General features: G+C 40.9%; 1 protein-coding gene across 1 annotated transcript in view; it reads right to left on the bottom strand.

The window, feature by feature from the left end:
- The window catches only part of LOC117420633 (platelet-derived growth factor C-like), a 134,009-nt gene that overhangs the window by 48,819 nt on the left and 71,362 nt on the right, over positions 1–13,828 (bottom strand). Inside the window, exon 2 of the mRNA XM_034034136.3 lies at positions 12,907–13,102. Coding sequence (XP_033890027.1) covers positions 12,907–13,102 — 196 coding nt within the window. The remainder of the gene's footprint in view (positions 1–12,906; positions 13,103–13,828) is intronic.

Genomic DNA, 13,828 nt, shown 5'->3' with positions numbered 1-13,828 from the left:
GCAACATGATACAGTTAAGTGGTTTATAACCATTGCTTTCATGGCACCCCGGGGACCTGGTGGAAATGTATTATTTACTGTTTTTATTAAATAGAAAAGACAAGCTCAGTAATATAATTAAAATCTATAACCTCAGAGAGGAACTAAAAGCAATAAAAACTACTGCATTTGTTTAGTGTTAATGACAATAACTGCCCCCCCAAAAGATGGAATTTGATTTTTAAAAGATTTCATATGAAATGCTTTATGATCTTGATGACAGTTTTAATGTAAAATATTTTGGGGGTATTTAACCTTTGTTACACACCATCAAACACACACAAAATTAATTGTAACCCGTTTCTTCTCTTCAGTGTGACAGTAAGAAGTATGTTATTGTTGTATTAAAAATACCTGCAGGGGTCTCCTCCTGTGTGCCAGGAGCACTAGAAAACGGTGGGTGTAAGATAACATATAATGGTATGATAAAAAAAAAAAAAAACTGCTTGTCATGTAGGATACAGTTAACTTTGCTCTGGTATTGTGTAAATGTATTTATCTCTTGTACAAACATGAGTTTACCTTTCCTGGCTTTTTGTAAAATGATGCGAGAGAAAACATTATTTGCACAGCTAAAGACTGGCACACCCTCTGAACCTTCTATTTTACCTGGGTGTTTAGTGTGCAGATTTCAGACATTATTTCTCCATCGGTTTGTCTTTTTATTCATCTTCCAATCTCTCAATTGCTCTATTTCTACTAAAGAGATCATTTTCATCATGTGTTACAGAACCAAATCCAATTCTATGTTTTTATAAAATAAATGAATACTTAAATAAAGCACTGTACTCTTGCTCCTACCTTCTTATTAATAAGATAGGCTTTTGAAAGCATGACTCATTGTTTATTAACCTTAATTGTCTCTTATCTTCCCATATATCATCTCCAGGAGTATGTTATTCAGCAGAACTGACAAATTTTCAAAGAGAAAAAAAGAAACCCATTACATTTATGACTAACTTCATTATCACAAAAATACCTTTGATGTTACATTAGTATTACAGACTGCACATAACTAAAGCAAAATAATGTAGTTAAAATGAACAATTAAAAGAGATCAACATTTAAATTGAAAGGGAAATATTTACTAAGGTTTAGGTTTCTTGTATACATATACATTATTATTATTATTATTTATTATTATTTATTTCTTAGCAGACGCCCTTATCCAGGGCGACTTACAACTGACTGTAGAAGGGACACTGACTTAAGTGTTCTTATCACATTTCCAGCCTTATGTAAGAATTAGCTATATAACAACAAGACAAGCTTTAGAAGACGGACCCTTATTATAGCTGCATTTCAGACTGAAAAAAATGAAAGGCCTGTGCTTCTAAATCTTGGAGAAATGCACAGCAAACGTTCCTTGAAACACAACACTAGTCAGCAGACTGTCGTGTCAGACTATGTCTATGACATTTTTCTGTTAATGTTCACTTGAAGTGACACCCCTGTTTACACTGAGAGAAGCTCCAGTGATGCCTAAAACATGAAGTCTGCACGACAAGCTACCTGTGACAGGGTGGACGAGTGGTGACATCAGGCCAGAAGCAGGAAAGAAAAACTGACACCAGGTAGTACTGCAGTTACGGTGCAAAGGCGCTTGCACCGTTTTGTTTTGTTAAATGACAAAAATAAATAAAAGGTTTAAACAAAAAGACTTGCTCACAGAGCGAAAATAAATATTCAAACAAAAACACAAACACAAAACTGAATAGGTCATGCTGGGCACTTTGCTGTCACTGTTCCTATTTTATATTCTATTTTAAATTTTGCTCGCTCTCATTCCTCCTCTGAACACCCACCCGGAACATGGAGAGCTGCAGGCTTTTTATACCGTGGCCGAGGGGTTTGACTAGCTGGCAATTATTCTATTACCCCTCGGCCACAATCTGCCCATCCATGCAACTAAACAATACAATAAAAAAACACATACGCCGTCATATTTAAACACAATAAATAAATAAATAAATACAAAACAATACCAACGGCACTTCGCTGTCATATAAATACATAAATCATAAAACAAACAAATACAAAACAATAACCTGCACAGGGGCAGAGGGGGAGACCCCGTTGTAAAAATAAATAAACAAATAAACGTACAGGGCTCCTCGCCCCACAGCAAAGAAGAATAAATAATGAACGACTAGGAGTGTAAGGGACATTTCCTGAACGACTGCAGTGGTACCCCAAAAATGTTATTTATTTACTATTTGCTGCTCGATTCACAGAATGGTTTAGTTGGCATTAGTACCATTTCAGGTTTAATATCAGTGCTAATACCCTTCTTCAGCAAATGATCGAGTCCACAAAGGTCAGTGTTCTTGAATTAGTGCTATTAACACACCTTCTTAATAGCTCTTTGTGAATGCATTGATGTAGGACAAAAATATAGGACACATGTTAGCACCTTCTCAATGGAGCATTATAAAACCAGGAGAAGTCAGCTTTTAAAACCCTATTGTTATACTAAGGAGTAGTAGGAAACTATCTGCCATTCTTTAATTACATAGGCAGGGGAAATCCTGTGTCCATATCAGACCCCGAATAAATTTAGACAGTTAACTAGTTACTGTAGCTGCATGCTCATGAGATTCAGGGAAGCTGGCAACACTGTAATTAATCCTTAAAGTGTGGATAATGTGTATATTTTATGCATTAGTTGTATTCTGCCAATATGTATATTTGGCCTCAAAAAAATTCTATTTTTTAGCACGCTTTTGTATGCTGTTTACAGTCTTTTAGAAAAACGTGCATTTCAAAACTCTCCTGTACGAAAGAAATGCCCCTCCTCCACAACACACAGGCACTGTGTGTAGAGACACAAAGTGTTATCTTTCAGGGTTCCCGCGGAGCCTTAAAAAGTCTTATTTGTTTTTCCATTTTAAAGGCATTGAAAAGGTTTAAGCTGAATGTCTTAAAAAGGTCTTACATTTATTTTTTCTATTTAACACTTTGGATGCCAACGTCACCGTTCGGAGCCCAGCGGGTTTGTACCAGTGGCGCGAATCGGCGACAGGCAGCTGTACCTTTAATAAATAGACAATGCTGCCTAAAATAACAAGAAAACTTGAAAAAAATGTCACCACAATAAGCAGCACAACTGCTGCTTTCGATTGGTCTATTATTAAATATATGCTGTCATTCAAGTTTTTTTTTTTTAAGTTTTTGTTATTAATGAATACAAACGTTTACCTCAATATTCCATGCGTGGTTTGGTAGCCAGTTGTTCAGTATCCCAGCGGCACCGTAAACAACTCAATATATAGGTACTAAGAAATATTCTTAATTTAACAACATGTTATGGGATACAAGTATCAGAAACTGTGTTTACTGCTATTACAGTACGTCATAAAATGTATTAGCAAAAGTATTATAATTGTAACATCTGGTACAGCCAACGTGTTGTTGCTAATCATGCTTTGTTCAGTTACTTCAGTGTGTTCATAAAGTTTATTCAAAGTCTGCTGTGATGATCTACTGATATCAATTGTTTTATTTTTTACAACTTGTCATTACTGTACTGTATTTGTTTTATTCAGGCAGATTGATTTGGAGCAGTGATTAAACAGTTTGAATAGTGTATATTTCTTTCACAAATGTGTGCTCCTCTGTTTTCTTTGTCTATCAGCAACTTAACTTTCAAATGTGATTAAACAGTTTGAATACTATATATTCGGGCCAGATTACAGTGGATTAAGGCACGCTTGTTGACCATTCAGGTTACAGGAAATCTCATCCATATGTTATACAGTAAATTATAATATCATGTTCAAGTCATTTTTAAATACATGTTGATTAATTAAAAAAAAAAACACTAGAGTGTAGATTTAATCAATGGGGGGGGGGGGGGGGGGACTGAAATCACTGAAATATTTTAACTAAGAGTATTTAGTTGGTCCCTAAATTTTAATTTGGCAACCAAATTTTAAAATCTAGGAGCCAGATGCCCCTAAGGATTTTGGCCAACTTTGAGCCCTAGTTCTGTTTGTTGATCTGCTGGAATGAAGTGCTGCTCTATTGATTAAAGAAAGATTGAACAATAACTCCCTTGTCATCAACTATTATTATCACTGCATTGGTACTGTACGTATTGTACAAGCATCAAAGGTTTGATTCTTTTTCAATTTGTACAGCTTGAATAAATAATTTTTAGATGGTATTTTAACTAGTCACAATTTACATTTGGTATATTTGCTGTGAAAATGGGTCTTACATTTTCTAAAGATTGGTATTAAAGTCTTAAAAAGCCTTTTCAATGCACTTAAGAATGGACCGAGATGTTTTTTTCTTTAAAATCAGTAACATGGTACATGCTTGACCCTCTCCAATCTGGCTTCCGCTCTGCTCACTCTACTGAAACCGCCCTCCTGTCTGTCACCAACTCACTTAAATGTGCCCGAGCTGCCTCTCTCTCCTCTGTCCTAATTCTCCTCGACCTCTCTGCTGCCTTTGACACTGTTGATCACTCTATTCTACTATCATCTCTTGCTGACCTGGGGATCTCTGGCACTGCTCTGGCCTGGTTCTCCTCCTACCTCTCCAACCGCACTTACCAGGTAACCTGGCGTGGAGCAACCTCCACACCTCACCCTCTCTTAACTGGAGTCCCCCAAGGGTCAGTCTTGGGTCCTCTCCTGTTCTCTCTCTACACCCGCTCCCTGGGCCCCCTCATCACATCCTATGGTTTCTCATACCATTTCTATGCTGATGATGCTCAGATTTTCCTCTCCTTCCCCACCTCTGACTCCACCATCTCCTCCTGTATCTCTACCTGTCTGTCTGCTATTTCCTCCTGGATGCACTCGCATCACCTCAAACTCAACCTCTCTAAATCTGACCTCCTTTTCTTTCCCTCCTCCTCCCCCTCCTCTGATCTCTCCATCTCTGTTCCTCTGGAATCTACCACACTCTCTCCCTCTTCCTCAGCTAAGAACCTTGGAGTCACCCTGGACCCCTGCCTCTCTTATTCCCAGCACATCTCCACTCTGGCACGCACTTGCCGATTCTTCCTGAGCAACATCCGAAGAATCCGACCCTTCCTCACCAACTATGCTACCCAGCTCCTGGTCCAGGCCCTGGTACTCTCCCGCCTAGACTACTGCAACTCCCTCCTGGCTGGCCTCCCTGCGTCCGCCACCCGTCCGCTCCAGCTCATCCAGAACTCTGCTGCCCGCCTGGTGTTCTCTCTGCCTCGCTTCGCCCATGCTACTCCACTACTCCGCTCGCTCCACTGGCTCCCGATCACCGCTCGCATCCAGTTCAAGACTCTTGTACTAGCCTACAGATGCCTTGACCAGTCTGCACCCAGCTACCTCCAGACCCTCATCTCTCCCTACACCCCCACTCGACCTCTCCGCTCCGCCTGCACTAGAAGACTAGCTCTACCACCGCTACGCTCCCCTGCCTCCAAAGCCTGCTCCTTCTCCACCCTTGCTCCGCAGTGGTGGAATGACCTTCCTACAGATGTCAGGACTGCCCAGTCCCTGACCACATTCCGGCGCCTCCTTAAGACTCACCTCTTCAAAGAGCACCTGTAGAACTCCTCTGTTTGTATCCTGGGACACCATCACCCTTCATGTAAATGTGCTTTATTTTGCTCTTATCAGCCCCTATTTTACTGCATTTAATCCTGTACTTCAGAATACTGTAATCTGCCAAGTTTTTAACCTGTAGTACTTTGTATTTACTCACATCCTGATGTAACTATCACTATTTAATCATATCCTGATGTAACTATCACTATTACCTGCTGTATTATTGAATTGTGGTTTGTCAAACTTGTACTTTACTTGAACAAAAGTTATTGTATTTCTTGCTCTTATTGTATTACTTGTATTGTAACGCTTGAAATGTTTTTGCTTACGATTGTAAGTCGCCCTGGATAAGGGCGTCTGCTAAGAAATAAATAATAATAATATATAATGTGAAAGCCGGTGATAACTTGATAACTATTCAGCTAGGATGATTCTACTTTTGATTCTACTTCTTCACTGAAGCCATCATTGTCATAGAAAACACATTTGGGTTGTTTATAACACAGGTATGTGGTAGGATTTCTCAATTCAAACTCTCTATTTCTCTCATATATATATATATATATATATATATATATATATATATATATATATATATATATATATATATATATATATATATATATATAGTCTATGACTTGTCTATGACTTTTAAATACCTGTCACAGCAACAAAGCAATCGTCTAAATATCTTCCAATCGTTTAAATATCTTCCAATTTTCCCCTCAGTCTAATACTTTTATACATTTCAAGTAGAACTGCCAAAGTTTCTCTATCATTACTATTAACATGATTACCATTTTGGAAAACCTTTACACATGGCTGTCAAGTGAGTTTTTGAGTTTATAAATACTTTTTACCCAATTAGAAACTTGTGATCAAACTGATTTTAAGTGGGGTTCTGGATCTTGATTCTATCTGACTTTCTATCAATTTTCAAGTTGTTTTGTCAAAACTGAGTCATTGCAGTAACATCATCTGTGGTAATGGAGTAGACACACTTTGATGGTGGCAACCACACTACTGTTTAATAGGGTTCTTGACTTTGATTATATCTGACTCACCACCAAGTTTCAGGTTGTGTTGTGAAATTGTATTATGATAAAGTTGGTAGTAACGGATTTGACCCAGGTTATCATATCTTTCCTTCTACAAGTTTCAAGTTGTTCTGTGGAAAAGTACTCAAGTTATTCTGGTAAAAAATAAACACACAACCAGCATAGCAAGAAGATACAATCAAAAATATAAACTTAGAATTCCCCTCCTGTAAGAAAATGTGAATTAAAATAGGTTTAATAAGAAAATAATGGTGATGAACATGTATCTAACCTTTTTTTGACACATTTTAAGTCTTCATTTTGAGTGACTGCCTATTTGGATGGCATACTACGGGAAGCCCCGGTCCCTGAGCCGTTGGCTTCTGAATTATGCCTCCTTTCAGGCACGCTGCTCCAGATCTCCAGGCTGGAGCCTGGCAAATGTGGTGGTGGCTCACAGTCAGCTGTTGGATGCACTGATATCCCCGGGGCATACTTTTGGGCCAGCAGTAGAGGAGATCCTGCAGCGCTCTCATCGAGAATGCGAAGCGTCTCGGCAAGTGGCTGCACTGCTTCCTCCTCGTGCTCCGGCACAGGGTAGGTCGAGCCACTGGCAATCTCCACAGGCACACACAATAACCCGGATGGTCCCGATTCCCACGGCTCCGCTGGGTGACCTGTGGCACTGCCTGCAGGCCACTGTGGCCACAGGCAATCGGACCCTTCCACAAGGAAGAGGGAATGCAAAGCGTGGTGCTCCCACGCAGCAGTGCTCCAAAAGGCAGTTCCAGGACCGTCGCCCTAGGCAGCCGCCTCAGCGTGCTCCGCCCCGTCCTCAGCTGTCCCCGCAGGGGCCCTGAAGGTTTGCGGCCTCAGGCCCACCCGTTTACACAACATCATCTGCAATGCTGCCGCAATTGCACCTCGGATTCTTGGGTGCTTGCCACCACGCACACCGGTTACGCACGGGACCTCCTCTCTTTTGAGGGATCACGGTTACATCTGTGAACGACCCTCTCCAGACTTTCGCCCCATCCTAGACCTGAGACACCTCAATGGGTTCTTGAGGGACAGGAGGTTCCTGATGGTCACACATCGCCACATTCTCCAATCTGTCTGGCCGGGGAAGTGGTTTACAACAGTGGACTTGAAGGATGCGTATTTTCACGTTCCTATCCGTCCAGCGCACAGGAAATATTTCCACTTCACCTTTGAGGGGAGCGTATTCGAATTTTCCGTGCTGCCTTTCGGCTTCTCCTTAGCCGCCCGCACCTTTTCGAAGTGTGTGGATGCAATCCTAGCTCCCTTGCGGCTGCAAGGGATCGGGGTGCTGAACTACCTGGATGACTGGTTCATCTGTTCCCAGTCGCAGGAAGGAGCACTGGCCCACTCGGTGACAGTAACAAACCATCTAGCGAGACTGGGTCTCACTCTCAACGAGGCAATTAATACCGGTGCGGTGTACGTTTTTCTTGGGTCACGGACTGGATTCCTTCACCATGCGGGCCTATCTGTCGGACGACAGAGTAGAGGCTATTCAAAACTGTCTGGCCCTGTTTCAACAGGGGTCCACAGTGCAGCTACTGTTGTGTCAAAAACAATAAAATCTGATGGCTGCAGCCTCATCAGCTATCCAACTGGGGTTACTGCGTATGTGCCCCATTCAAGTGTGGCTCAATGCCTTTCACCTACATCCCAAGTGAGACAGACACCGTCAGCTGACGGTGTCTCACTCATGTTGGGAAGCCCTACGCTGGTGGAGACAGACCTCCCACCTGCGCGAAGATGTAGTGATGGGAGTGATACACAGCCATTAAGTAGTGACGACAGACACAACCAAACTGGGTTGGGGTGTGGTCTGGGCAGGCAGAGGAGTCAGCGGGTCCTGGACGGGCCGCTGGACATCCCTGCACATAAATAAGCTGGAGCTCCGAGCAGTGCACCTTGCGCTCCAGCATTTCCTTCCTGTTCTCCAGAAGACATGTCCTTGTGCACACCGACAACATGTCAGTAGTGGCGTACGTGAACCACCAAAGTGGGCTTTGGTCCCCGGGGTTACACCGTATAGCCTTTCGACTGCTGATCTGGGCACAGAAGCATTTTTTTTCCCTCCGGGCTGTTTACCTTCCCAGAGTGGTGAACTGGGTGGCAGACCTCCTCTCGAGGGAGGGTCCTCACCTGTCAGAATGGCGACTCCACCCTCAGGTGGTCCAGCGCATTTGGGATCGCTTCGGGTAGCCCAGGTCGATCTCTTTGCCTCGGCCCCCTGTGGTTCTCCCTTCACCATTGCGGAGGTCCACTAGGCGTCGATGCCCTAGCCAATGAATGGCCCAAAGCACTTTTATACGCTTTCCTGCCGATACAGCTGCTCCTTGCCTTTCAGGAAAAGGTCAGGAGAGATGGCCCAGGAGAATCTGGTTTTCGAACCTTTGCCAGCTGCTGCAGGGCCAGCCCTGGGAGATCCCGCTGCGCATGGCTCTCCTCAGTCAGGCGCAAGGCACTCTCTGGCACCCTCTGGCACCCAGAACCGGGCAGACTCCAGCTGTAGGTCTGGCCCCTGAACGGGACCGTCTGTCCACCTTAGGGCTCACAGATGCAGTAGTTAGTACACTGCAGAATGCTAGGGCTTCCTCCACAAGAGCATTATATGCTTACAAATTGAGGTAGCCAGAGGCCATGAATTTACTGCCCCATAGCAATTATTTTACAGTTTTACAGCTGAAATATCTCTCTATGAAGTCAACCTTTTTATTGGCCATCACCTTCGCTAAGCGGGTCAGTGAGCTGCAGGCTCTTTCTGTGCACTGTTCCTATATGCGCGTCTGGGATAATGGAAACAGGCTATCTTTACTCACGAACCCTGTGTTCCTACGCAAGGTGAATACGGCTTTCCACTTGAACCAGTCAGTGGAATTAGAGGCTTTCCATCCCCCTCCCTTTGATTCGGAGGAGGACAGGCAACTGAATACTCTCTCCCCAGTGAGGGCATTGAGAGGATGAAGGCACTGCGTCAGTCTGACCAGCTCTTTGTCTGCTATGGTGAAAGGACCCTGGGTCAAGCCCTCTTGAAGCAGCGACTGGCCCACTGCATTGTGGACACAGCATTGACTGCTTATAATGAGTCCGGCCTACCCCCACTGGGTAGGGTGGCCGCACATTCTACTGGAGTGGCCACGTCATGGGCGCTCTTTTGAGGCACATTGACTGACATTTGTACTGCGGCTAGCTGGGCTACTCCACATACATTCACCAGGTTCTACCGAATCAATGTGGTAGATCCTTCTACGCCTTCATTAGGCACAAGGGTCCTTGAGGGTGCACCTACGCACCATCAACACTAGTGGCGTCCCTCATATGCTGTCCGCTCACGCTCCCTTGCGACGGCTCCAGTATACTTTCCCAAAGGTATTGGTTGGTGGTCATCTTCAAATTGAAAGGGAACATTAGGTTACTTACTGTAACCCTGGTTCCCTAAAACAGAAGACAACCACCAAACTTTGCAAGGTCACATCACTCGCATTCGCAGGTTCAAAGCAAAAGAGGAAGTGAGCTCCGCGGAATGACTACTTATTCCCTCGGCAGGCGGGACGTCACTCCATGGAGGGGCCTATCGGCAGTTCTGACATAAAATGCTCAGCGAATACCTAGCAGGCATATCCAAAAAGTATTGGTTGGTGGTCGTCTTCTCTTTCAGGGAACCAGGGTTACGGTAAGTAACCTAATGTTTCACAGTGCTGACAATAGACCAAGTTGAGATTTCACAGCAGTCGTGTATCACTCTGTTAATAGTGTGTGAGTATTCAGGGACAAATGCCTGCAGTTTAAATGTAGGTTCTTATTATAGAGAATGTTTACAGAATTTGGAATATCAGTTATGTGTGTGTAACATTGTTTTTAAATCATTGTTTTGGTAAGATGTTGATGATGGTGTTTTGAGAAGGGGTCCAGTATACTCTGAAGAAAGTCAAAGAGAAATTTCAGAGAGGAATAAAATAATTTTAACAGTATAGACCTAGCAAGAAAAAAAAAACAAAAAAACAGTATAGCAAGTTTTATAATATCACAAGTTACATAAAATATGCCTTGCAGAAACAGATCCTATTTGCAGCAACAATACTATGTATACATAGTTACTGACTCTAAACCAAGGGTAAGAAAACATACACTCACATCAGGCTTCCTACTGACTGTAGAAAGGATACTGACTTGAGTGTTCTTATCACATTTACAGCAAAACGGAGCTGCACTGAACTGCACATGTTGCTCCATCAGTGACTGCTTGTACACAAACCAGCAGTGGAAACAACACACAGAAACATTAATATTCCAAATGGAATATGGTGCAGATCAGGGTCTTTGAAAAACAGAAGTGGAATTACAAAAGTTGAAGGACGGAAAGAAAGTCAAAAATGTCATTTAAAACGATGATATATTCACTACAGTGATTTCAAGATCATGTTTAATCTATTTAAAAAGTAATATTCACATTCTGAAAATGTTATAGACTTTAGGATCAATGCTCAAAAAAATTAAAGCACAATTATTTTAAAAAATAAACTGTTCTTAATGTATCTTTGCATCAACATTTTTTGAGAATTAAAGCTACACTATTTTAATTATGATGTTAAGATACCCACTACCTGGTATTAATTTACAATTTCATAATTCTCTGAGGGGGTACATTTGCAAATGACAGCTTTGTTTCGCCAGCTTCACATTAGTACATTCACAATGGTAATTACTCAGGAATTTTGAGTTCAAGCTCATTCGTTTAAAGAACACTGATGTTTATGTAGTGGTTCACAATACATCAGCAAGTCTTTGGCTTTTATGATAAATATACGTTTTTAGCTCAGACAACATTCTTTTATCTGCCTGACAAAATGAAAAGCAGCTGTAGGGATATGACCTGGGACATTACATAGAGCAGAGGGTCAGTACTGTCCATGGCAAGTATGGAATCGACAGATGTGCCTAAATTATATGAGGTAAAATGGCGAGTTGTGATGCAAGTTTAATAAAAAAAATATAATATATATCTCCCCTACTAGATATAGATAATGCAACTCAGCAACCAAAACTATTATTATTATAATTATTATTTTTTTTTTTAACAAATCATTTTTTAAATTTTTTAAATGACAGTTTAGGAGTTACAGAGGTTTCAAATACACATATATAATACTTTTTTTTTTTTTTTTAAATGTCCACTGATGTTTTCTCCAATAGGCACCTTAAAAGGAGCTCTACTGTTGTGGGGTATAACGATGCATTACTTTATTTACATCATTCATGTATACTATATCATAATAGAGGTATGTATCATTAGTATTGTGATAGAAGACCAAAAGCATAACATATTGCAGTTCACCAAATGGTTCTTAAATGAAGAATAAGAGTGTTTTATAGTTGGTATTTTAACAAAATAGTCCCTCATTAATTGATCATTTGATTTGATTATACATCATACTGATACAATCATACAATCAGGACCATGTGCATTGTGATACATATGGTAACGTAACCTGCATATTGTGACGTATCATATTGTGACATTAGTGTATCGTTACATGCCTGCTACTGATTGTTAAAATCATTTCATTCCCTTATTGGTGGATTAATGGCATGGTTTTAAAAGCTTGGTAAATGCAAATTTCACCACAGTGTACGCTACAAAAGAAAAATATGTCGCAAATGCAGAAACCATTGTGGTAAACCACTGGCCAGTAGCATAATGAAGATATTTATAAGCAAAGCTATTTATACCATTTAACATGCCAGTTTTCTCTTTTATTACAGTGTTTATAAAAGAATGTTGCTAACAACTTGCTTCTGTGTTTTTATAGAGGCTCTGGATATTGCTGATCCTAGAACCAACAACAAACCTAAACTGACAATTCTGCTAAGCAGTTCTGTTTTAAAAAGTCTTGCTTAAGATATAATTCATATGTCACTTAATAAAAAAAAAAAAAAACACATAAACATACACTTAAACATACACTTTGCTCACATTTTTTGGCTGAAGTTTAGCGGTCATTATCACGTTTGCTGGCAAAATGTGACGTTGTCTTTAGCTTGGGCCTTTCAAATGTCACCAGAGTCAAGTAAAGATGTCTGCTTGCTTTGGGTGTAATTGCTTAATTGATACTATTTCAGTGTCCCCAATTTTCACAGTACAGTACATGCTGTTAGATTTAAAGGTTACACTACTTGGTTCCCATATATTTTGACTCTGACAAGATGATTACCGCTCTTTTAAATAGCACATAATTCCCAGATAAGCTGCTTACTTGCATATGCCATCCTCTGGGTCCTCCAGCCCAAACCTTTCATCAAATGTCAGCTGTATTCGCATGCCTTCATCCACTGCGATTAGCCTCCACACTAACACCTTGTTCCGAGGGTAAGCACGGGGGAACTCTGGACTGTGGACTACTCCATCTCCTGATACTGTAATGATTTTCTCATGCTGTGAATCTTGTACTCCTATGGAAAAACAGAAGGAGAAATTTAGATATAGTACTTTTGGGGGATTGTTTTATGCTATGCTCATACACCTATGAGCAGTACAACCTTGGGTTTAATATTTAAGATATATAATGGTGTTTATTTTAATTAACTTGTCTTGCCTTTCTTTAATTTGAAAACCTACCTGTATATGGAACTTATTCCACTGGATTGTTATTGTTTTCAGTGAAGGTCTAAAAATCACCCATTATAGCAATATTAATATCAACCCCTACATCATTAAAATAGACCCCACGTGATAGATGGAGAATTCTTCTCCTGAAGGTTCCTAAAATGGAGATTTTCTGGCAGATTTTTTTAAGGCTTCATTTGTGAATTAGGCCTTTTAAGTCTTAAAATAATATTAATGTAATTGCCGGAATCAAAACAAGAACTAACAGTTTAAATGTGTTTGGTTTAAAATGTAATGGTATGTTACTTATACAAAAAAGTAAATATTGACATATATTAAAACATGGGCATGAATCATGAGTAATCGAGCCTAGATATGGCAGTAAAAACAGCACCGGTGCGATTGTGTCACTGGTACTCCCATCATCAAATTTAACAACCTATAGACAGACAGTCAGTACATTGAAAGGATCAGTGACCTGAATATCTTGGCAACGCTTAAGCACACCATTAGCACGCAAGTTATTAGCCTACTATTAGACATTAACAGTGCAATTTGATGATTACTTATTT

Source organism: Acipenser ruthenus, chromosome 1 (assembly GCF_902713425.1).
Source record: "Acipenser ruthenus chromosome 1, fAciRut3.2 maternal haplotype, whole genome shotgun sequence".
NCBI classification, from domain to species: Eukaryota; Metazoa; Chordata; class Actinopteri; order Acipenseriformes; family Acipenseridae; genus Acipenser; species Acipenser ruthenus.
The sequence above is the reverse complement of the archived record's forward strand: the minus strand, read 5'-3'. Positions and strand labels throughout refer to the sequence as shown.